This window comes from Anoplophora glabripennis, unplaced genomic scaffold, assembly GCF_000390285.2.
Source record: "Anoplophora glabripennis isolate ALB-LARVAE unplaced genomic scaffold, Agla_2.0 scaffold556, whole genome shotgun sequence".
Taxonomy (NCBI): Eukaryota; Metazoa; Arthropoda; class Insecta; order Coleoptera; family Cerambycidae; genus Anoplophora; species Anoplophora glabripennis.
The window spans coordinates 22,592-48,699 of NW_019416718.1; the positions used below are offsets into that span (position 1 = coordinate 22,592).

A 26,108-nucleotide genomic window follows, 5' to 3' on the forward strand; every position below is an offset into this window, starting at 1 on the left:
CTTCTGAACTTCACGAAGAAATTGACGAAAATTAGAACATGTTCTAATTCGTCAAGAACTTGATGAATAAATTCATGAAGTTATTTGACAGCAGATTAGGTGCATTACACTTGTACAATTTCTTGATGAAGCGACTTCATGAATTAATTGATCAATAAATTGTCAATGTAAAACAGCTATAAAAGAGCAAAAGTAAGGGTAGTTTACTTTTTTTTCACATTTTTTTTATTTTCTGGACGTCCTGTATATAAAATGTCAATTTTGTTCATGGCCACTTTATTTTAAATACAAGCAAAACTTTTTATAAAGACTTTTTTGTAAAATGCAAAATAAAAAGGTGTTTCCTATCATTCACTCTAACCGTGAACATACTGTATGCAATTAATTCATTAATACATTTTTTTTTTATTTTGACTTCCAAAGTTGCGTCAGAAACAGAAGGGTAAGTTTCGATAGAAAACTAAAGGACTTATTTGAAAAAAAATCCTATTATCTGTTATATACTTACAAATAGTGCAAGAAATGTTTTGTCTGCCAGTTTTCCTTCCAGAGACATTATGTCTTCTAAGTTACCCAAAGGGAGATCAAATGCAAAAGGCTCTAGTGAGGATTTTTCCTTTTGACGCTGCCCCATTAATTCTTCAAGCATTAACTTGTGTTCACTCAAGATTTCAATAATTTTATCAAACTTTTCTTCAAGACGATCAACTTTTGCTGCTGAACGACCTAAATAAAAAATTTTCAAGTTTTAGACCTGGTACAATGTACCTTTAAGTTCAGTGTCGAAATGAATACTTAGTTGTGACATAATAGTCCATTATCCAATGATAATGTAATGATGACCATTAAAACACAAGCATGATAAGTAGGATATGAAACGACTATAGACAAGTTTCGTATATTTCATGCGAGTATTATTGGCCATTACATGAGAGTTGCATATACTATTTCTGCTACGACCATTTACAAGTTATTTTTAAAAGAATGCAATTTCCTTGTGACAGACCTGTAAAAATAACACTATTTTCACAGGTCTTCTTGGTTAAAAAAATAATAAGAAGAANTTTTGAGTTTTTCTAATTTTTTTTAAAAGAGTATATAAAAAATTCTCATATTTAAAAGAGCTGAATGAATCTAATGGTCCATGCTTTTTAACATCTTCACTAATGTGTACTAAATTGTGTACATTGTACGACACATTTTCTGGCTTATAAAACATACCATAATTTTTAACAAAGTTTATCAATAACTTCTTGGCATATTCATTATATTCCTGACACAAGTCCATAGATAACAGTCTGATTGCACAACATAATGTCAAAAAGTGTATATATTTTTGTTGTGGCAGAATGTCTTTGAGGGTGACCATGCCAAGGTACAGTAAAAACAGCCTAAATTCCGTGGCTTTCCACCTATCCACTTCTAGCAGAGACCTAGGTTTTCTTTCAAATTCCACAGGAATATAAGATTTTAAAGAAACAAAAAAAGTACTAATTTTATCTAGCACAACTTTCGGAAATCTTTGGGAAATATCACCTTTAACCCAAAATTGAAGAAGTCTTTTAGTCACTCCCAAGCATACAAGATGCATGTAATCCAGTACTACTTGAGATACCATACCTATATGTAGGTTTTCTAAAATTGACGTTCCCTTGTGATATTCTTCTTGTATTTTATTTTTAAATGACTCGTCTGTTCTTAAGGAATTATTTACTTCTGGAAAAGTTACACGTCTTTCGATATAATCACCCTCCTGAGTACACTTTGTGCATCCAAAATATCCTGTATGGTTTTTTACACAGATAAGAAAAGCTTTTGCTGGTGCATCACATATGATGCATTTTAATTTAACTTGTATATGACTTTCTTTCCATATTATTCCCTGGTTTAAAATTGTATAAGCTTCATGAACAAATGGTTCCATCAAAGAATTCGCATTGTCAGGTTTACTGTATCCATGATAAATACCTATTGCAAATGGTTCTGTATATGTATTTTTCAGTACAAGTGATCCAAGAATGGGCCATAGCTGACTGTTTGAACTCTTTGTAAGTGGAAGTCCATCTATATTTAAATTAAAAAATATAACTTCAGGTAATTCATTTACATTACAATATCTTTCCAATGATCTAATTATTCCTTTTTCTAAACCAATGTGGGAATAAAAACCTGGCGGTACTGATATCACAGTGGTAGCGATTGGTGTTCTTAAAAATGTTCTTGCATCTTTTGGAAATTTTAATTTTAATGTACCGTATATATCTTGATTTAAAATATGCAGAAGTTCGGTAAGAGCTGATAGAGTTATATTATTTTTAATTGCCCAAAATCGGATTTTGTTTGTGATTTCGCAATTATTAGTACTTAAATTTGGAACGTTTTCATTTATAGGTGGTATTGACTTCTCTCGAGGCTTTACTATATGTTCGTCAACCTCACCACTGAGAGAGCAGTCATGTATGTCCGAGAATGGAACCTCTATTTTATCGACATTATCAATTTCCATACTATCAATATTATTTTCAAAAATGATCATTGGAATAACTGGTTTTCCAAATATTGGAGATGTTTTATTGTTAACTTGTGTACATAAACCTGTAGCAGCAGAGACGGTAGCTGTTTTTGTGGAAATATGTTTCAAGTAAAGGGACTTTTGTTTTAATAGCAACCTTCTTTTGTGTCTCTGGGAAATATGTTTAAGAGATTTATATTTACTCTCCATATTATACACTCGAGTATAAACTCTGTAATGCAGAGAAAAAAATGTGTGAAAGGATAAAAAATTTGATTAGCATTAAGGTATATATGCACTGCATATTAAATAATAAATACAATAATAAATGAAATAATCAGTAAAACTAATAAGCTCAAATCAAAGTGTACATTAATGTTCATATAGGTAGTCAGATCTGTGTAATCACATTTATTATGATAAAGTACCTAGGTAGTTTTTAGGTACCTGCCTTTATATGTACATTGCTTTTTGAAATCCAGCCCATAAATAACCTATCTAATTTATTAAAAAGCTTGCTTTCAAATAAATTGGTACTTACCTGGTACTTACGCAAAAGGCGCAATGGCGCGATGAACATAACCATAATAATTACCATAACACAGAACACCTGTGGAGTGGACAGAAGCAGAAGACAGAACAGTAGTACCATCAGACAGAAGAATATCACAGAATTGAAAAAAGACAACGTATAATAAGGCTCATAAGATATTAATGAAAAGTTGACCAATGAAATTTCGATATATTTTTATGACGAAGATTCAACAAACAAAAATTCAATAAAACGGCAACAAATTTTTAACAAATGTTAAATGTAATAATGACACCAGTTAAATGTTGCTTTTTAAATTGTCCGAAAAATGCACCCGACATGAATCTCAAGTCTCAAGTCAACGCAGAGCGGTTCTATTTAAAAGAATATTTTGAAAGTATTAGCAACTACTTTTAGAGCTCTCGAATTATATTTTACCATATGTGAATAGTTAAGTAAATTATTATTTATTTATAAGCACAACAAAAATGCTTCTTATTAGTAATAATAAAAAAACATATAGATGATGTCTAACTTTGTTCTGTGAAGAAGATGTTTAACTGAAAAGTTTTTTAAATATCTTAAAAACATCTCATAGTAACTCCATTTTTAGCATAACTTTATACATTAACTATCTTAAGATAAAGTATTGAAGAAGTTTTATACAAATCGCATAAAATACATATAAAGCCCCTGCATTCTAGAGTTCTCCAGAATGTATGTAACCTCGCATGTTTACTGGGTTCACAAAATCTTACTCTTAAGGTGGGTAGTCTGTAGGCAGCATTCCATAGACAAGTAATTTGTTCACTTAGGTCACTAAGGATAGAGGCAAAACAAAAACCTACACTTACATTCTTCTTACAGTCTACCTTATACTCTTCAATTGCTGCAACTTTAACAAATTTCCTTTATCTTATATTCTCTAGTACTTTTATTATATTTTTTTTAAGAAATCGATATATTTAAATGTACTTATCTGGATATATTTTTTTGTGATACACCTTGTACTTGTATATAAATATACACTTTCGCGACGTCTTAAACTGTAGCTACAAACAAATCTTAGAAACAAATAAATTCGGGACGGTCGAGTTAGTCTAGGAGAATTAAAGTTTTTCTTACACAAAATAAAATAATAGAAGTGGTGCACAACATATACAGGGTGTAACATTATGTGTTAGGAGTAATTATTAACAGATCTACCAGAATATTTAAGAGTAGGTATAAGCGGATATGCGAGAACATTATCAAAAAGTATTTTGAGGCGCATTAAATCCGTTTTATAAGTTTTTGTCCGCTTTTATTACTGCTGCCGTGACGGTCGCATTGTGCCAGGTTAGGTTTTACAGTGGACCAGTTTCCAGTGCCGTGCAGAAGTATTTTTAAATCATTTTCGAACTGCCCTTTTTTATTTTTTCTTTACAAAATTGTATTTGTAAGAGTCCCGGTGTACATCCAGATTTTTTTTTGGATTAGTTCTGAATCACCCTTTATATGTAATAGATTTATCTAAAACTTACTTCACTAGTTGATTTAATTTTTTCATTTTGCATATAATTTTATTAATGTATCGTACACAAAGTTTCATTGTTTCAGAACAAAATGATGATTGATATAGAATGCACAAATTTTTAAATATTTAGGTAGGTATTCAAAATAAAAAGTCAGTTCTATTATCTTCAATCTCTTGGCCAATTTGTTGGTTCTGGCTTTATTACAGTTGTAAGTATTATATGCAGCAAAAGATAACTTGGCCAGTTTTTTGCGTAATTTATTTTTTTAAAAATTGGTAAATGAGAAACAGTTTTTAGGTAACATCAAATGTTATGTAGGTATTAGTAATATTTATTTGATTTTAGACTAGCATAACTTTATAGGCATGTGTATTACATTTTTATATTCAACACAATAGCAATCTCTCTTATCAGCTATAGAACTGAAACTGCTGCTTTTAATATGGCGTATTTGTTGTGTCCGCAAACTCCTTTGAAATCATCTAGAGTTAAATCATCCACGGCAATTCCACCTAGGCCTTTGCTTTTAACATACGCAGCTTTGTTTGTGGCAGATTCTGGATCCTCATAGCCAATCCAGATGCCTCCTTCGTCATTTTCATCGGGCAAACGATAAGCGTACGGCCCTAAAAAACAAAAATATTAAAGTATTTGAACGAAACAATAATAGTACGATATAAATCAGTAAAGATATCCACCATTCCACCTTACTATAAAAACATTTTCAGGAGATAAAGAATTGTGCCTTTGTCTAAGTCATCCATATTGAAAAAATTCTTCTGAAAATTGTTGTTTTTCAACGCTTTCATGATACTGCTGCAATTTGAGTTATACTGTTATATTTTCATTTCATATTATGCACGTTCTACTGTGGTGATAAATCAAATCACAAATGGTCTATGACCTTTTGATATTACCACAGCCTAGATAGACTACCATTTCAATATTTTTATTGTTCCCAGATTCAGGAACTTTCCACTGTGATTAAATTTAAATCGAAAAATATTTCTTTCAAATATAAAAACTTATGTTTTGGACTCGGACACATGTAAACAACTATAGAACAAATTTCTAGGTAGCGGACGATGATTATGCACTAAAGACGTTTAAAATATTTGCCTCTTTCTATAAATGATGGATGTCTCGTAACAAATCTCACACTATAATGGCGCAACAACCAATTAGATTTCGCAGTCCTGTTGACACGAACTGGTGCGCCAGTGGCGTATATTGCGTTAGGTAGTATAATAATATATAAACATAGATAATAAAAGTACCAATTACCAACAGTACACAGATATAAAAAAGTATAATCTTTTTATATAAGAAAAAGTTACCCATCTACAATATGTCATTAATACAGATCGGAAATGTTAGGGAGGCTGCAATGTGGTACAGGGTTGACAGTAGGCCGGGTTCTATTTTATGTAATTTTATTCAAACAAAAACTGACACAACCGTTGCCTTCTTATAACTGCACTCTTTAGCATTATAAGAATACGTACCTACGTATTTACATGTCTCTGCCTCTGATCTGAAGGTTAAGAGTCAAAATGCCTTAGTCAAATCGTAAAAATTTCCACATTGTTTGATTCGAAATTGTTTAAAATAATTGTAGTCAATTGGTTAATAGCTAAAGTTGTTGACCTTTTGTTCCTAAAACCGTATTGACTAGAATGGAATAAATTATTGTTTTCAAAATACTCTGCAATTTGCATTTTTAAGGCAGTTTCGAAAACCTTTGCCAGAACGGGAACAAGAGATATTGGTCGGTTGATAGATACATCAACTTTCTCACCTTTCTTAAAAACAGGAATAACCTTGGATAACTTGAAAGCTGTAGGAAATAAGTTGGAGCTAATACATTGATTAATTAGTTTAAATAGTGGAAAAATTATAATGTTCTTAAGAGTTTCCAAGATTGGAATATTCAAATCGTAAGCATCTTTGCTTTTTTTTACTTTTAAGTTATTTAGAATAGTCCATCCTTCATAAAGACAACTCTCTGAATTTAAAAGTCGTTTGTGACCTCGGGGCAATCAAAAACTCGGAAGGTAACTTGTTGGGAAGCGGGAGCTCACTCAAAAGACGCTCTGCAATATTGGAAAAATAAGTATTAAAGTCATTAGCGTTTAATGAATCGCTTACAGGTGAACTGCGATCATTTTTATTTTTTATGAGGTTCCACATTGCTGCTTGTTTATTAGTAGATGTATTTATATGTATAGTTGTCATTGGCGCTTTTTTTGGCTTTAGGTAATTCCAGACAATACTTATTGCGATAGGAATTGAAGGTTTCCCTGGACATGGGGGTTGTATGCTGACAATGCACGTCTCTTAAGAAATTTAATTTTTTTACTAGTCAAAGAAGACCAATAATAAACCTAAATCATGTACCAAATTTGGTTCTTTACAGTAAAGTTTTCCAGAGATATTATTATTTTTCGAAATTTAGGGCTAATAACTTCTCAGGGGTGCAACTTTGTATATAGGTAAGTTTGGTTAAATTACAATATTTTGGACACCCCTACATGCATCTGCCCTGTGTCGGTTCTTATGCGGGACACCCTGTATTTATGGGTGTATTAAACATAGTTTTGATAACAATTTACACACAAGATGAACATTTTAATAGCATATACCTTCATTATTCAGTTTGTGCGTGCCACAAATATTGTAATAAATTATCATATCTTTTCCATGTTTTCTAGAACTTAGCGTTTTTTACATGTGCTTACATTTGTCAACAAAGAAAAATTATATATTTTTTTATATGAGTCAGGGTCACCTTTTATAATAACACTTCTTTTATACCGAAAACATGTTGAGACAAATGATGCAGGTTACGGAAATAAGAAATGCCATCCTTACTCTTTCACAAAACTTGAATATTTTGCAATATGTATATGTACCTATTGACATGACGGATGTTTTTTTACACTAATTGATGTAGTTACATTAAATAGACTAAACAGCGGAACACAATTACCCGTTTTCGTTGGATGGTGTAAATTATTAATTTTTAATATTACGAGTATCTCTTTTATGGCATATGACGCCTTGCCCTTACATTAATCTGTTTTCAAAGCTAAATATAATAAAACATACAGACATGATATAAAAATTTCTCTCCCCGCCAACCATTTTCCGTATCCTACATGTCATATCTGAATTACAAACATATCTCAAATTGTAATTATACTGACCCCTTCTTTTGGTGGGATCCGTGACTTTTTTGAACTGAGTTGGAGAAGACCCGCCTTTGACGCCTGATGGTTGCTCGACTTTGGTACAAATTTCGGGATAGCTGAGAAGTCCAGCTTCTTTGGTGAGTGGGCCAGGATCTCCTGGACCTTCAAGGTCAGTTAGAGGAATCGAGTCAACTGATGAGGTGTCACTATCCAATTTCCAGGTTCTGCCATATGTGGGGATGCCTAGTACCAGCTTATTGGCTGGAGCGCCATTGCTCGTCCTATGTTAAAGATATATTACGTTATTTGGGTTGCCAAGTTTGAACACAAAAATATAGTGTCTATAGGAAGAACAGAAACTTTATGAGGAATTCCTCAGTTAAAAACTTTTATATGAACGTTGATCCCGAAATGTACCTTTCTGAGATAAAGGTTTTAACTTTTTTGATATTTCAAGAACGCATTCACCAAATTTGGACAGTAATATATAGATTTAAATTAAAAAAAAAATACACACACAGTAATCTGTTTCTTAAAGAAACTACACTTCTTTTATTTGCATTTGCAACTGTGCTAAACCTAATTTTCAGGGTTTTCTGTTATTTCCAGTGGCGGCTCGTGACATTGAGAATAGGTGAAGCATATTCACTGATTGACTAAAAAGGAAAAAAAAACGGTGCGGGCGAAAATTTTCAAGGTCAAACGGATTTATAAGAATCTGGAAATTTTTAGTTGTATTTGCAATAATTACCGAAAATCTGACGTTCACGAGGAAGATTTTCATTTAGATTTTATAAAAAATAGAAATATTAGTTTGGCTTGTGGATTTCTGCGAACATTAACGCACACCATATATGTATGTTCCAAAGAAGATTTGTGGTTACGACAGCACCGCGTGACGTTCCCAAAATTGTTAAATCTCTCCTTATTCCACACGCCCGAGGTTTCACCCACAATTAAACACGCCATACAGAAAATATATTTTTAAATAAACCCTTCCACATAACCACTTATACTCCGAATACCATTCATTCCGAAACTTTCGAACGTACACATTGTCTTTTGACTTCCCCTTTTTTCATATCGAGAGAATAAGGCACAGGTCTCTCGCAATTTAAAAAATCTTTTTTGTCCTCAATTTTCCATCAGGAAAATGACATTACCAATAAAACACATACTGGATCAGACATAGGAAATATTTCTACAATTATTATACAAAACAAATATAACAAAGAACCGTTATAATCGTGCACTGGGCGAAGCGTATCGTATAATATATATCTTTAAAGGCAGACGCTGCCGCGATGGGCGATTACAATCCTGCTTCAATTTCCGTGTCACTCGTCCCCCCAAGCACGCCGTAGTTTATTTCCGTGTTGTCCGCCACGTTGCCATGACAACCGCCGTAAACAACTCTACGACGAGAAACGGAATATAGACTGATTTCGATCCGCGTCACTTGCTTATACTATAACATTGCGTGGTCTGAGGTTGGTGTTCGCGCTCAACGAAAGCAATGTTTTTTTAGAAGGCGTTCATCGCGCAACTATTCTGTTTATTTCTGCGAATTAAACAAACAAACACATTTTCAATATAGAATTATAACTAAATTATAAAATTTATATAAAATTAAAAATAATTTAAATTGCACAATCATACGGAAATTTTAGGTCACCTGGCGAGCCGGCACTGTTTATTTCTTTAATTTTTTCCTCCAATATCAATATTAAACTGGACCTGGCAGGATATATACTTATTTTTTTAATGTTATATTGTGTTTATATATTATTATTTTATGTTATCCTTGCTCAGAATAGTTATTTCTTTGTATTAGCCTATTAATTAAAATTGTCTTGGAAGACTATAGTTTCTATACTACTAAAAAGAAAGTGCGTACATTTTTCTGCTATTTACTTTAAACAAACTAAAAAATAGAAAGATTTTTACAAAAATGTTAATACTTATCGCATTTTTGTTACAATAAATGCATGATAATAAAATTCGATTTTCTCAAAAACGGTACAAGATATTGACTGATATACGGTAAGTATACCTTTTTTTTAGTAAAATAAGAAAGGAATCGAACTATAAAAGAAAAATGCCAAATTTGGCAACGCTGTCAAAGATGTATAAATTTAAATGGATAATTTCGCCTGCTCCTGTATAATCCATGCATATTGAATGTCAGTTTAAACTAAGATATGAACACTACCATGAGTTACTTTAATTGCCCAAACATTCTTGTCATGGTGACGACTTAGAAGTTATAATTGGAATTTGCTTTTCAACTTCTTTCTTTGAAGGCGAATAACTCCATAACGAAGCCTGATAGGAAAAAAAAATATATGAAGTGCTACAACTATTTTGATCTCCCCTGTATACCCCTTTATTTTTTACATGACCTTTCTGGACACTCTGTATATATTTTTTAAATGTACTGTTTTAATAAAGATTATACAAAGTAAGTACAAGTTATGCTTTAAGAAAAGGACCGACACTCCTACGTCTATAGTACAGCACTGGTAATAGCAATTTATATGGTTGACATTTCTTCACGTTTCAAGAGACATATCGCTCTTTCTTCAGAAGAAACTTTGAAACTGGGGATTTTTTCTGGCGACGACCATAAATTGAAATAAGTTCAACTGGTTGAGGGTCCAGAACTTCCTGGAATTTGGAAGCGATACGTGCGTAAAAATTTAGGATCGGAATCACAAGGTCACAAACCAGTGACTTCAAATAAAGCAAACCGAAGTGTACATGTACACACAAGAAATATAATAATAATACCGGCTAGAGGACTTAATCTCAATTTCAGAGTGTTTTCTGAAGTAGAGAACGATATGTTTCTCAAATCATTAAAAAGTCCAAACCGACGACGTGGAACCAGCCCGGGAATTGTTCAACTATGGGTAACAAGCCTCCAAACCAGGCAGAAAGTCTTTCCTTATTTTCAACTTAGGAATATTCCCTTAAAGTTGCATGCATTTCCCTGTGAGATATTTTATTTGTAAATCACTACTAATTGATTTAATATCATTTACCAGTATTTCACCCAAGAATCAACGTTCTCATCATTCCTTCTGTCAATGAGCTCGTACAGAGGAGAAGGAAAATCGGCCAATTTTTCATTACGATCTGGAGTGTAGAAGTCGAAAGCATGGAGAACAATCAAGTCCAAAAAGGGGGCCAGCGCTCTGGGATCGTAATAAACTAAAAATAAAGAACCGCACAAAATTAGTAAGCACCAATGTAATTTGGATTTGTTAAAGAGGTACCTGTGCTGTTGACATTTGGAAGTACCGTGAGCGAAACCAGTAGATTGTCCGGTCTAAAAGCTCCTTTGAGTTCTTTAACAAGTGATACAAATTGTTCTCTGTGTTGTTCAGCGTTTTCATCTATTACATTTTCACCAGTAATTTTATGTTTAAGGCCACTCCAGAAAGCACCTAAAATGGATAATAAAATTGCATGAGGAATTCGGAAACATTGTGTTATTGGTTTTAGAAATTAAATATTGAAAAAAGTGATTTAATGTATTGTTTAAAAACTTGAATAAATATTGCGGAATTTGTTAATAATTTTGAATGAAAATATATGACTTTGTGTTTTCGGTAATTATAAATTTTATGAATTCTTATTGCTCAACTGTTCAAGGGTATAACTAAAATTACTTATATGTCACTGGTGCAAAATCATTGAATAATAATAATTAAATAGCCGAACTTACCAAATCCACTCTTGATTTTCTTTGGTTTAGTTTCAGGAAATTCCCACGCCAAATCGACACCATCAAATCCAAAACCTTTGACCAAAGTATGAGCGGAATTGACAAAAGCTAAACGATGAGCTGATGATTCCAACTGAAAATATTAATACAGTGTTTATCTACTAAAATGCCATATCTTGTAAGAATGTTTTATTTGTATTTCTGTGGTGTATTATAATTAACCTTCTTTAGGATTTGCTTAGGAAAATGTTAATCCTCAACACTCGGGCTTAACAATTAAATCGTTTGAACCAATTTTTCAATATTTTAGCAGTCAGAATAGGTAAAACAATTGTTTTCATTCTTCAGCGCAGGATAATACTTTTTATTATAATCTTATAAACCAAGGCCTCTCTGTATACTTTATCTACTATTTTATATGGAATATTGAAAGTAAACGATTCATTAACAGAAACAGTGCATTTGATTTTTTTATTACACCATCTTCTACTTTAGAAGTTACAATGAAATTTTGATAACATATTTTCTTAACAGCTTTTTAAAATTATTTTGGAAATGAGAATGATCAGCGAAATCAGGATTACAATTATTGAGTGAAACTAACACGCAACTAATACAAGGTACGATGTTTCTGAGGATAAAGACAAAAAAGAAACTACTGTTATATCAAACTGAATAAGTATAAACAATGAAATGAGACATACAGGCACACAAAAAAGTGGGCTGTTTGTCTTAGGAAATGCTTCATCTCCCTAGCGTTTTTAATTTCCACAAACTACCCCTGAAACATAAAATCCGCCAAAACTCTACTACTACCACTTTAGTAGGTCTTTTTCTAGGGCACATCCTTGGAAATGAGTTGTCAGGCTCATGCATGCATATTTTTAGTATCCTAAATCTCAATCAATCTTTCCGACCCCTCAGGACTGCAAGTACCAGAAAACTACCCTTAAAGTCACCGCATCATATGCTCATTGCATGTTTTGGGAATTTAAAGACTCAATAAATCCTTGCAATAGTTTAGCCTCGCGTAAACTCCAGAAAACCACCCTTCGAATTTAAGAATCACAAGGAGTGGCGCGAGCTTATTTACTAGGGCGGAAACTTCTTCCTAAACCACATACAGAGTATATTCGTTTTTCAACCTTGCAATACTTGATGGATATCAGAAACTCGAGACTGGCCGAGGATAAAAGAGTGACACAGAAATTAAAAAGTAGTATATTGATTTACTTAAACTGTTAGGTGTAGTTTGTAATTGAATCGATTTTCTCGATATTTATTCATAACTGCCTTCAGATAATTTAGGTGTACCATGATTGCAAATAGATTACAGGGATCAAGAACTGCAGTGTTACAATACTGATCCGTTTTGTATATACCTACCCATTGGGTGAGTGGATAATCGTGCGTGTGGTATGTGTGGGTTAGGAATTTAGGTTCATGACCTATTAAATAAGCTCACATCACTCGTTTGCTCTGTTTCGCATGGAAAATCAAAATACATAAGGTTGTATGGGTCTTATTCGTGAAACACAAAGTTCTTTCCTTTAAGAAAGATGTTGAACGAATCTTACTATGCAAATAAAACAATCAGTAATAAAAACATTCAATATGTTTTCCTAGTACATAATATATTGATACTGATATTTGCAACTTACGACTTGTCTGTATTTCAAATTTTTCTCGCTGTCTTCTCCGCTGACGTCCTCGTTTCCTCCCACAGACAGCAGTACTTTTAATCTAGGATATTTGCGTTTTAGGTCTGTTACATGCCTGTAATTGTCTTTAATAACGTCAAATTGTTCATTTAGGGGCACCAATTTCAACGTGTCGTCGTTAATCGCTGCGTAGCCGTAAATTAAGTGGGTGCAATATTGTAAGGCTGGTTCGAGAGCATTTAAGTCAAATTTTCCTTGTCCTGAAAGAAAAAAATATACATTTACAAAATATTGACGCGCTAAGTCTTTTTTGTTCTGTACACTTTATCAAATGCCCTTAATAACACTCAGTACATATATCGAATTAAACAACGAATAATTACACTGTACGAAGTCTATCCAGAAAATAATCGAACTTTTTGAATTACGCGCTAATGGCCTTATTTAGTGACATGTGATTGGCAACATTGCGTTCCGCATATTTTGATTCATTTTGTGTTGCGTTGTTTGTGTTTAAGTGTTACTGACGATATTTGAAATGTGCGATTTTCTGGAACAACGATGCAACGAACATTTTGCATGAGACTGGAGAAAACTTTCAATATTATCAGAGTTACATAGCCATAAAATTTTTTGAAATTAATATTTGCCATAAATTACTCCTCAGTTAATTGATAGGTATATTTTCTAAATTTGGTACATTTATAATACTGCATCTAATGAAAAAGGCCAAAGAGCTTAAATGGTCCTTATTGATTGGATAATTAATCACAAGCTTTTTCATTCGAGTGTAAATTAATAACTTAGAGAATTTGGATATAAGTGGTTTTCTTGGTAAAATATTTTAAAGATGTTGTTAAGTTAATTACTTCTTCAAAAAATTGCAAATAAAAAAGTTATGACCAATTTTGTCATTTGCCATTTTCCTTGGGAGCTACATAATATTGATGATTTCTTCTAGATATATGTAGTTTGTTACTACTTACCAAAAATAAGATTACCAAATAAATAAAATATTGATAAACTAAAAAATCTATAGTAAAATATTAATTTAAAAAATAACTTTAATCTAAGCAACTTTATTTCACCTGATTGACTGTAGATTGCAATATTCATATAATGTCGATATCTATAATATTAAAAAAACTACTGAAAGGAACATGACTTAGGTATTTATATTTTTGAAATCAAAATAACTTGCAGATTTCAAAAATATTAAAAAATTGAGGATGTTCCATTTAAAAAACACATAACATATATTTAGCAGGTTCGGCGGGAAACTGTAGGTTAAAATTCCAACCAAAATGGACCACCCTGTATGCCTTTACAAGACAATGCTATACTTATGTATTTAATTGTTGGTGACTAACTTAATGATTTAACTTTCATTTTTAAATGGGAAGTTTCCATTTACATATGTTATGCTAATAGTAAACGTTATTATATTATTATATATTATTACTATATCACTGCTCTAAATAAACAATTTAAATCAGAATCTACATTGTTTAACTGATCAGAATGCTCGATTACGACTTGTTGTCACTAACGGATGACTAACTTTTTATTAACATAAAGGTAAAATGGATGTGTAGGCCCGTGAAACCAAAATGCATTAATGAATAATAATCTGTTTAACTTTGTTACATAAAATAACATACAGTATATATATGCGTCATTTCCAGGGTTCCAAGAAGTGATATAGTAATAGAAATAATATTGTAATTTAGCGGCTTTTTATGTCATAACATGCTAATAAGTTCACGCAAAAATTGTAGCTATTGTTGGAAATAACTATGATATACGTATTAAATTCCATTTCATTTTCGTATAATTCCTATTGATTTTTGTAAAATACAATTTCACTGGCATTAAAACCGAGGGCTGATATAGGTATGTTTATTCGTACATAAAGACATCTGATATTTTTTAGAACATAATTTCCGATCCTATATAGGTAACTGTTCCAGTAAATAATTAAGTAAAGTTTACTTCGAATAATGATTTCTAATTGTAAGTAAATTTCTCACTTATCTTTATTTCAAATAAAAAATGATTACACAGGCACACCATTTTTTTTTCAAATACTTTTCAACAGAGTATGATACCCCTATATTTTGACCTGCTGAAGATGATGGGGCCATCAGAAATGCTCCCTAACCTCAAAAATAGCTCAAAATCACTGGAAAACTCGATTTCTTGTTAAAATAGCTAGAGATTTTGAAATTAAAGTACACTGACGTATTAATAGGATCAAAATAAAATTTTTTATTCTCGCACTTTTTTCTCTAAAATGCGTCATTGTGGAGTTATAGCCATTTTAAACGAACTTCAAGCATTATTAAAATGTCTAGATATGACTTAAGAATGTATTTTAGAGAAAAAAAATTCAAGAATAAGATTTTATTATGACTCATTTAACACGCCCATTTAATTTTAAATTATCGGTATTCCCGGATTTCTGTTTGCTTTATTTTTTTCTTTTCGTTAGGTTTATATTCCTTTTTATAAGTTTCCGGTTTGTATTAATTGGGCCAAAATACAACTTTTTTAGAGAAAAAAGTGCAGGAGGTTTTTATTTTGACCCTATTAACACGTCTGTGTACTTTCATTTCAAAATCTTTATTATTTTAACAAAAAATCGCGATTTCCACTGATTTTGAGCAATTTTTTCAGGTTACGGAAAAATCCTGACGTGATTGAGCATTTCTGATGGCTGCATCGTTTTCAGCGCGTCAAAATACCCCGTTAAAAAGTAAATTAGTAAATTTTTTGTGCCTGTGTTATTTAAAAATATGCAGATGCGGTTTTTGAGTACTAATATTTCTATACCTACAAATTTTAAAAAAAAAGGTCAAGTAATAATAATAGGTATACATTTTTAGGATTCAAATTTCAAAATTCAAATAAATAAATCTTATAAAATTTAAGAAAAAACATTACTTTTCCTGAAAATATTGGTATGAGTAATTTTTTTCTGAAAGTATTTATCCAGATAGTAAAAAGCTGATTATAAATAAAACAATCTAAACTCATTTCGAAGAATTGTTTATCCTCATAATTCAAATTAAAACATATTTTCCACTTATTTTGCTGTCCAATCCTATTAATTAATTATTCAATATATCATCAAAAACAAATACAAATATGATATATTATTTATATATCACTACTAATAATAAGTCACCCATATTATAATATAGATATTTATATTTTGTAACTGATTAGTGATTACGAATGTAAAAACTAATTTATCTCATTTTCTAATTTAATAAAACTAATTTAGTTATCTCAATTTCTCTTATATAACGTTAGAACACATGCTAAAGGTAAAAGAATTCATTTTTGTTTTTTTTTTTTTTTGCAATTTGAACTGAAGCTAGCATATACTTTTACCACAACCAAATATTTTTAAATTGATTTACACAATTTACTTACAAAAACACAAAATATGAAGAATATGTGACGTGTTTTACTTAAAAGTAGGTAATTCAGTATTCTATTGACACTGACAAACAGAAACGGAACATATAACAGAGGACACAAATGGATGTCAATGAAATTTATATTTATTTTAACAGTGGGACCAAGGTTAAAGGTGTAGCCAATGTTATTAAATTTTATTATAGAAGCAGCTTATGCTACATTAAGTAGCTACATACCTAATTATATTTTTGAAAGAAAAATCTTGATTTGTAAAAATTTTATGGACCAATATGTATTTAAGGAGGAATTTAAAAAAATCATACCTATACCTATATCTAAAATTTTTGAATTTTTTATTTCAAAAACTTAAGGCCAGACATACACTCCATACAGTCCATTTAAGATAAGTTTGCAATGACGTCACAGTGTGAGAAGGTACAGAGTAGCTAGGATGTAAATTTTTTAAAGATATTTAAGGAAATTAATTTTTGCTATCGAATCCAGTTTATTAGAAATGTAACCTAGAACAACAATTTATTTAAATAATTTAGGAAACAGTCAAAAAAATTGTTAGAATTGTGTCAAATATTGTCAATAATATTTGAAATACAGTTCATAGTTGGTGTAACAATTACAACTTACGTTTCTTAGATTCTACATTCCTGTTCAAAATTGTCTATTAAGGATCCCCCCCTAATTAATTTTAATGATTTTAATTCAGTGCATTGTCAACCATTGATTTTACAAGCTACGCTATCAATCATTAGATATACAGGACAATACAGGACGTCTAATTGTGGATATTGCCTACAACTTTAAGGAAATTAGGCCGTCTGCGGCCAGGGAGCAACGCGATCAACGTCATCCAGATCTTAGAAAGCGTGCCTTAAAGAGAGGCAAGTTTTTGGTATAATAGGGTAATACAAGTATTATAATATGTAATAAATGATAATAACAAATGAGTAATTTTAGGATGTCGTTCCCCACACGGCACATGACGTCCCTGGGATATCCTCATTTAGTCCTATATATATATATCCTAATCGGGGATCTCATTCCTCAGGATATCCTCATGAATAAGACAAGTAGATCCTATCAATATCCTAGTTGGGGATATCCCAGGTAAATCCATACAGGATGTCCTGGAAATATCCTATGAAGATATTAAAAGCCGAACAATCTCCAATTTTAGGATATCCTAGGCAAATTCTAGAGTGATCCCATCCTGGGATGGTTCTTGGCTTGGCACAGTGCATGGTACATGCGCAGTATGATATATTGACGTATGACCCGTATCTCGCCATGTTCTGTGTTTTCTTTGTTTTATAAGTACGAAGTGCGTCACTCAATGACGTTTTTATTAATTTGAAAAGTGGAAAGTGAAATTTAAAGCTTGTTAAAATAGTTAAGTGAAGTGCATCAACCAGCTGCTGGTAGAAGTAAGTATTTAAACTACCTTTGGTATTAAGGTATTAATATCGTAGAATAAACATATAGGTTAGAATCGTATATAGTATTAACTAATTTTGTTCTTACTGTTTGTATCATGCAATAATTAATGCTAAAGAACGCATTAAAAAATACATGTTTTCAAATATTTTTTTATATAGAGCCTAATACCATTCAAAAATTAGTATAGTATATAGTAGTAGATGTGTATATGTGGTACCACCAAATTTACATAATATGTTCAAATCTATAATTTTTAGTTCTGAATGTGTTGTCTATAGGTGTTCTGACAAAGGATTGTAACCCATAAATTTAATTAATTCATTAGAGTTCTCTGTCTGTAATATTTGTACCAACATTGTGAGTTAGGTATAAGGATTACATTATAAATCGTAGGCAGAATTACGTATTATCTATTAGAATAGCTTAAATTTGATATCAACAGATTATAATACATTGTTCATGAAATTAGAATAGTCTTGTTAAATGTATTTAATGAAAATTTTTGTTTTGTCACTTGTCTACATTGTAAATGTATTATTAACATACTTTTTCTACAAATTTACAGCTGGAATTTCATAAGGACATTACACAAAAAATTGACCAGAAAAAGATAATGGGGAGAGCATTAAAACATGCCGCGGCATGCAAATGAGAGACTATAAAAAGAGACCAGATCAACAGCACATAAGGAATAGTTATACTTATAATACATAATATAATAACTTTGGTGTATATAACTTTGTTTATATTCTGTAATAAAAAAGTTGGTTATATGTATCATAGAAAGAGTTGATTATATATAAGTACATGTGAAATTTGCTCTTTAAGTTTATATTTAGAATGTGCAATGAATAAAAAAATTCAGTTTAATTTTAAAGTGCTGTTAAAATTTATATATTATTTATTTATATTTTATTCTCATGAAGTACTTTAGGTCTTATTTGTTCCAGTTTAAAAAAATGCCTCAAACCAGTTTTATGAATAATATGAACCATTGATGTATATATCTAAATAATTTGGAGATGTTTCTGAAAACTTGTATGTAGTCTTAAACAGAAAAATTTCTGCCGGTGGCTATGTTACAGAATTTTCTCGTCAGATTTTAGTAAGTGGGTGAGTAAAATGTTTAAAAAATACATACATGTATCAACGATGGAATACTTCTTGCAGAAAAATGTTAAAATATATTTAAATCTCATGAAAAGAGAATTTTAAAACTACCCTTCACGTATTTATGACGAATCTAATCAACAGATCCAAAATATTGTATTGTTAATTTCAAAGAAATCAAATCTAGTATTACATATTATAACCGAATAGATAAATGATCAGATTTTCCTTTTCATTTTTTGTATGTTAATATTTTTTTTGAATAAAAAATATTATATGGAGTGGAAATGGCAAGCAAATGTTTTGGAAATTAGGTACGTATTTGATCTATAGAAATATTTAATACCACCCTGTAATTTTTTTTATTAGCCCAATAAGTACTAAAAATGTGCTGTACATAGCCCAGCTAATGTCCTGGGGACATCAATAGTAAAGCCTACGTTGTCCTCATTTAATCCACTGATAACCTGATAATAGCCCGGCTGATGTCCTGATAACCTGACAATGTCCGGTATATAGCCAGGCGGATGTCCTCAGGACGTTAAAAGCAAAGCCCAGGCGGTTCCATTTGGATATCCCTGGTACATCCTGAGGTGATCGTGTACCTATCCAAGGATATCCTATATATCCTGAAAAGTTATCCTCAGTACGAATGTCACTGTGCTGTGTGGGTCGTAATGCCCATGGAGACTACACAGTAATGCCTTTTGAATTCTGGTAGCCTACAAACGTCAAAATTTGTAGGCAAGCGTCAACCCTTATCTGATAGCACAGCTTATAAAAATCAATGTGTCAAGTCCAACGTCGCAAAGTGTAACTTAAAACAATAAAATTTCCTAGTTTGACGAGAGTTAATGCGATACAGAACAAGAATTTAGGGTTATTCTATTGGCTGCACTTAATTATAAAATGTGACGTCATTGCAAACTTAGCGTAAATCATGCGTAAATAGACCAAATATACCTTAGCCCTTTTCTTTTATTCATGATTTCGGAATCATAACACGCTACGATCCGATAGAAACCAATCAGGTTGCTAGATTTCGGATCGTAACGCGTTATGATTCTGAAATCACGAATAAAAGAAAATAGCTCTTACTTACATGGGCGTAGCTAAGGGCGAGCACGGCACACCCCAGAGCCTTATCTTTGTCATATCGGTAAGTCGGTGACTGCGCGTTTTTTTTTAGAATCAAATTAAAACGTGTAAGCCGCTAAACATAATTTTGTTTTTTAAGGAGCCACATGCCTTTAAATTATTTTTTGATATCATTTTATTTAATATGTTATGCCTCCATATCATTTCTATAAAGATCTATTCGTCTTTAAATTTGTATATTAAAAAATAATAAAAATGTAACAATTCCTAATATTCATTTATTCATTTAATTAATTTTAATATCTCTTATATTATTTACCTATTTTTTCTATTTGAAGTGTTTATTATTTTTTAAATTAAAATTAAAAAATAGTAGCAGTGCAAGTGTGGCCCTTTTGTTTCTGAACACCCTGTTTTTGCATAACTACACTAGGTTGATTACCAAAATTTCTTTCTGAGTGAAGCAGGCAAATCGCACGCAATGGCACCTTAGTGTATGGCCAGCTGAATAAAGACGACTACAGTACTACAGAATATTGTGTCACACCCTGTTACCTTAAAAGCAGTAAAACATATTACGTAATAGACAACCTGATTTTTTGAGATCAGGGTTACAGAAGGCTAAAATGTACGTATGTTAATGTCCATATGTAGTTCTTCGTCTTTTGAGCGTATTTACCAAAATACAGAAAATATAGACAGAAAAAATTTACAGTCAATTTATGTTTCATTTATCGTTATTAACACTGATGAGCTTTCAATTATTTATTTGATTATTATTCTATACGTGTTTGTTTCTTTGCATGTAAAGACTGTCCTCGCAAATTTACACTAATTAGCAGAATGAGTAAGATGAAACCCGATACAATTATATCATATTTGTTAATGTGTGTGACGGTGGACTTGTATATATGTTTAGCGTAAATTTATTATCTAAGTATTAGAACACTGTGAACGGTTGATTATTGACACATTTCTAATCACCTACCTTCTCTTAAACGTGATTTGGTTTCGTAATTACAAACCACCACTTTTTCGGCAAGCGCAGCAGTCACTGCTGCAGAAAAAAACACGAAAATCGTTAAGGCGCCCATAGTTGGAGCCGGTTTAAGTATAACTAAAGTTTGGCTTCGGTTTATGTTCGTCTTATTTTGTGATAAGGTTATTCTTCTATATACTCCTACCAATAACACTGTAGATAGATGATGTCATGGTTCACACATATTAGAGTGTATTTCTGAATAATAGCTTTGTTTTTGTTCCAGAATCGGTGTTAGAAACTGTAATAATTGAAGAAATAAAAGAGTAGGTTTAATTTTTACACAAACAATACAATGTAATGTATAATAACATTACAACAAACATTTTTTTTAGCTGACAGATTAGTAACAAGAGAACATCAGAAAATTAGATAATAAAAAAACCTTTGAAATGGTACTCATCCCATCTAAAATAGGGAGGTTTGTAAGAAGTGGGTGGATTAAGTTTTCGTTGGAACACTCCAAATTATAAACGTTATTTAATGAGTTTTTATTATACTGAAGAGCAAAGATCCTAAAAGATATTGAATGTAAAATTTAAAACAAAGAACTTTGAATTTCAATTGTAATATTGAGTTTTAAGTGGGAAAATATAATTTCTATATATTTTTAAACTTGGAACACAAAATTGTTTTTATTTCTCACCAGAAGGGCGGGGTCGTCCTTGAAAATATTTTGCCATTCAGTGGCGGCTCCTGATATTGAGAATAGGCGAAGCATATTCATTGATTGACTAAAAAGAAAAAAAAGCTGGCGAAAATTTTTCAAATTTTCGAGGTCAAACGGTTTTAAATGAATTTGGAAATTTTTAGTTGCATTTGCAATATTACCGAAAAACTGATATTTGTATGAAGGATTTTCATTTAGATTTTATAAAAAACAGAAATATTAGTTCGGCTTGTGGACGGAACCACTTATACTCTGAATACCATTCATTCCGAAACTTTCGAACGCACACGTTATCTTTTGACTTTCTCTTTTTTCCATATCGAGAGAATAAAGCACAGGTCTCTTGCAATTTAAAAAATTTTTTTTGTCCTCAATTTTTCATCTGGAAAATGGCGTTTCCAATAAAATTCATACTGGATCATACATAGGAAACATCTCTACAAATGTTATACAAAACAAATATTAACTAAGAACCGTTATAATCGTGCACTGGGCGACGCGTATCGTATAAACTGTTAAAGATTAAAGGTTAAAGGCAGGCGATGGGCGATGCTGCTTCAATTTCTGCGTCACTCGTTCCCCCACACCGTAGTTTAATCCCGCGTTGGCCGTCTCGTTGCCATGACAACCGCCGTAAACAACGCTTCGAAGAAAAGCAGAATACAGACTGATTTCAATCTGTGTCACTTGGGTCGTATACTATACGTTGTATGATATGTACGAGGTTAATGTAGCAAGTAATTTTCTCAAAATTTTTTATTTTTTTTTCAAACTTTGAACTTATATTAAACTTATTATAAACTAATTGTAATCTCTGCAAATTGTTTTTGAGAAATTTTTAATTAAGATAATTTATTGAAGAATTTTTAAAAATAATATATTCTAATGTTTTTTTTTTATTTAAAAAAAATAGTGTATACTTGTTTTAGGGCACATTTTTGAACAATGGTAATTTTTTATAAAACTAAATATTTTTTAATCAAAGCAAATACTTTTTTCAATGACTCTCGTTATTTGGTAGAATTTAAAAGTATTTTGTATACAGTGTGTACCAGAAGTAACACAAACAATTCGTATTTTATTATGTGTTGCGTTTTCACAAAAACGCTAAAACACGTCAATTAGTAAATAGGAATTGTCATTTTGTCACGTTGCTCAAACCTTTTTTGCACTGTTTCATAAACCTATGACGTCATCGACATTTTTTTAAATAGCACTACCTAATTTTTTAAGCATAAATGGATAGTCCTTTTGAAGGGAAATACGTCGATATAGGGTTTGGCCTACTTTGACAGGAGCGAAAAAGAAGCCAATGACTGGAATGGACATGGTTTAAAATAACAACAAAAGTAGGTATCATAAACTGATGCGAGAACAGTGCTACGGCACAAATGGGTAGATGTTGTAGATGTTTTGTGTTTTGGTTGATTGTAGGTACGTTTTTATATATTGATATGTTGGCGTTTTCGGCGATATGACGAACGGCAGTGTGTGGATTTTCAGTGACAGCTAAAAATAACATTTTGCCTATCATTTTCTATCACTGTCGTTGACCTTCCAGATCTAGACAGATCTCTAACATGTCCAGCGTTTTCAAATTTGCGTACTAATGTGCATACTGTAGACGAAGTTATTGGTTGTTCTGGATACTTGGCCTTGAATAAATGACACACTTCATCATAACTACGGATCCTATCTCCGTATCCAACCATAATCAGGATTTCAATTCTTTGTTTCTCATTTAAACACAACACCATCGCAATGTAAAGTTATGTTATTTGTAACTGTCACAATGATATGAGGCACTATTGCATTCGCTAACTGTCGTCTTCAAAACAATACCTACATAGCCGCTGTGATCGGGTGTACCTACTAAATCTACATAAAAACATGTACCTACAATCAACCAAAACACATTTTTTGCTATAGCACTGTTCGCTCATAAGTTTGTGATACCTACTTTTGTTATTAATTCAAACCATGCCCATTCCAATCGTTGGCTTTTTTTCGCATCTGTCAAAGTAAAGTAGGCCAAACCCTATATCGACGCATTTCCCTTCAAAAGGGCTATCCATTTATGCTTAAAAAATTAGGTAGTGCTATTTTAAAAAAAATGTCGATGATGTCATAGGTCTATGAAAGATAGCGCAAAAAAGGTTTAACCAACGTGACAAAACGACAATTCCTATTTACTAATTGACGGGTTTTAGCGTTTTTGTGAAAACTCAACACAAAGTAAAATACGAATTTTTTTGCGTTACTTCTGGGACGCACTGTATAAAAATAAAATGCATCTGAACACAACACACAGTTTATTAAATTATTTTAAACTAAGCAAAAATTACAAACACAACTCTACTTCCATATGTACTTTTTTTAATATAAAATAAAGTTGAAAAAACATTAATCAGTTTACAGTCTGAATTTAGCAGCTCTCAAAAGTGGATATTTATCACCAGTGCAAAGGCCACGGAAGTCATCCAGTGTGACATCAACGATGGCAACTCCACCTAAACCTTTAGCCTTGACATAACTAGCTTTATGGCCTGCTGTGTCAGGGTCTTCAAAAGATACCCAGATGCCCTCTTTGTCGTCTTTGGGTAGACGGAAGGCGTATGTGCCTGGAAAAGATAGATTAAAGGGCATTAGGTAGGTCAATTTGTATGTGTATTTTTTTTGTTTATTAGAAGAGTAAATTTGCTAATGGAAACATTACTGTTGTCACACAGCCAAGATATACATATATTTTATTTATACAGGGTGTTTTCTAGGTCCATGTCAAAATTTTAGTGAAGTGTTTGTTCCACCAAAAGTTAATACCACTGATTTTCGAAATACAAATTGAAAAATATGTGATATATATTCAAAGGTCCCTGAGGTTAATGTAGATAGACGAAACTTATCTCAATAATTTATTCACGTTATTAGAGACAAAAATTCACTGAATTGTTTTACAAATACCTACGTCAACTATTGGTGGAAACTTTGGTACCATGAAACTCAGAATTTCGAAGCAACTGAATATTTTGGAAATTCGATAATTGCATTTAATTGGCAATGGTTTTTCGGTTTCCCGAGTTCCTTATTATATTTTATTACAAAGTAAGCTTACCACACAATTAAATCGATCTAAAATTAAAATCATTCACAAAATATATTTTTTTGAAATTTATACAAAACCACTAAAAGTTTAAAATAAGTATTGCCGAAGAGATTCTCAATTATCTCTCAGGAAATTATATACATTCTATAAAATGAATAGTTTGGAAGTGGTTTAATTAAGAAGAGCTTATTTCCCAATAATGTCAACATTAGGAATTAAATGCACGTATCCATTTGCCAAAATACTCTATGAAGTTGACATTCTGGAGTTCTTAGTGACAATGCTATTTGGTATCTCAGTCCCTGATTAATAGCTCGAGAGCCAGCAACCGTTTTGAGTTAGTCATTTGGCAAAAGCTGAAAATTTTTCCTACGCTTCATTTGGTATCACTAGTAAGTAAATCCACCTCCAGCTCGCACAGTTCCCGGGGGTGTAGCTGCGGCAGCCTCCCAAACACGTAAAATAATAAAATAAAAAAACTAATACCGCAAAAGCTGAGACTTTGTCGACAAGTTAATTATGTTATAAACAAAAGAAAAAACGCAATCCGCTAACTTTAGAGTGGGGGGTTATGCCTCAGCTTTTCACCTAAACAAGGCAAAAATATGCGTTAGGTAGACTGATACCGCAAAAGCTGAAATTTGGTAAAGTAATAGTCAACTTAACCAGTTATACGAAGAAATTGGTCCGCTGAAGTTTTTGTGGTGTATAAGCACATATCTAGCCTATAAATGCTCAGCTGACGAGTTGAAGGCGCAGCACATCGCTATACGCGCGGACGCGTTGCATCTTTAACTTTATCAGCTGAGCACTTTTCCCTCACTAAATATAAAGCTGAGTATTTTTTTCATTTAACTTATTAAATTAGCTATTGTATTAACAAATTTCAGCTTTTGCGGTATGAGATATCTATAATTTTTCCATTTTTTAAGTCTTAGTAGTAATTATATAAAAATATACAACTTTTTTCGAATATTTATTTACAATAAATGATTTCACGAGTTTTTCAATTTAAAGAGCTTTAATAAATAAATATTCACATTTAAATACTTATATACATAACATAA

General features: G+C 31.7%; 3 protein-coding genes across 4 annotated transcripts in view; all 3 read right to left on the minus strand.

Moving 5' to 3' along the window:
• The window catches only part of LOC111691871, an 11,111-nt gene extending 8,012 nt beyond the window's left edge, over positions 1–3,099 (minus strand). Inside the window, exon 1 of the mRNA XM_023455292.1 lies at positions 3,065–3,099. Coding sequence (XP_023311060.1) covers positions 3,065–3,098 — 34 coding nt within the window. The 5' untranslated portion in view covers position 3,099. The remainder of the gene's footprint in view (positions 1–3,064) is intronic.
• A 1,772-nt stretch (positions 3,100–4,871) lies between these two features.
• On the minus strand, positions 4,872–21,361 carry LOC108911016 (chitinase-like protein Idgf4). The gene is made up of 7 exons (XM_018715827.1): positions 21,218–21,361; positions 13,144–13,403; positions 11,483–11,615; positions 11,031–11,201; positions 10,797–10,965; positions 7,768–8,033; positions 4,872–5,187 (listed from the first exon to the last, which is right to left on the minus strand). The coding sequence occupies exons 1-7, from the start codon at positions 21,321–21,323 to the stop codon at positions 4,976–4,978; spliced, it is 1,317 nt and encodes a 438-aa protein (XP_018571343.1). The 5' UTR covers positions 21,324–21,361; the 3' UTR covers positions 4,872–4,975.
• A 2,872-nt stretch (positions 21,362–24,233) lies between these two features.
• Positions 24,234–26,108, minus strand: part of LOC108911015 (chitinase-like protein Idgf4) — a 16,510-nt gene continuing 14,635 nt past the window's right edge. For both annotated transcript variants that reach the window (XM_018715825.1, XM_018715826.1), the window contains one exon: positions 24,234–24,559. In XM_018715825.1, the coding sequence (XP_018571341.1) occupies positions 24,351–24,559 (209 nt within the window). In that variant the 3' untranslated portion in view covers positions 24,234–24,350. The remainder of the gene's footprint in view (positions 24,560–26,108) is intronic.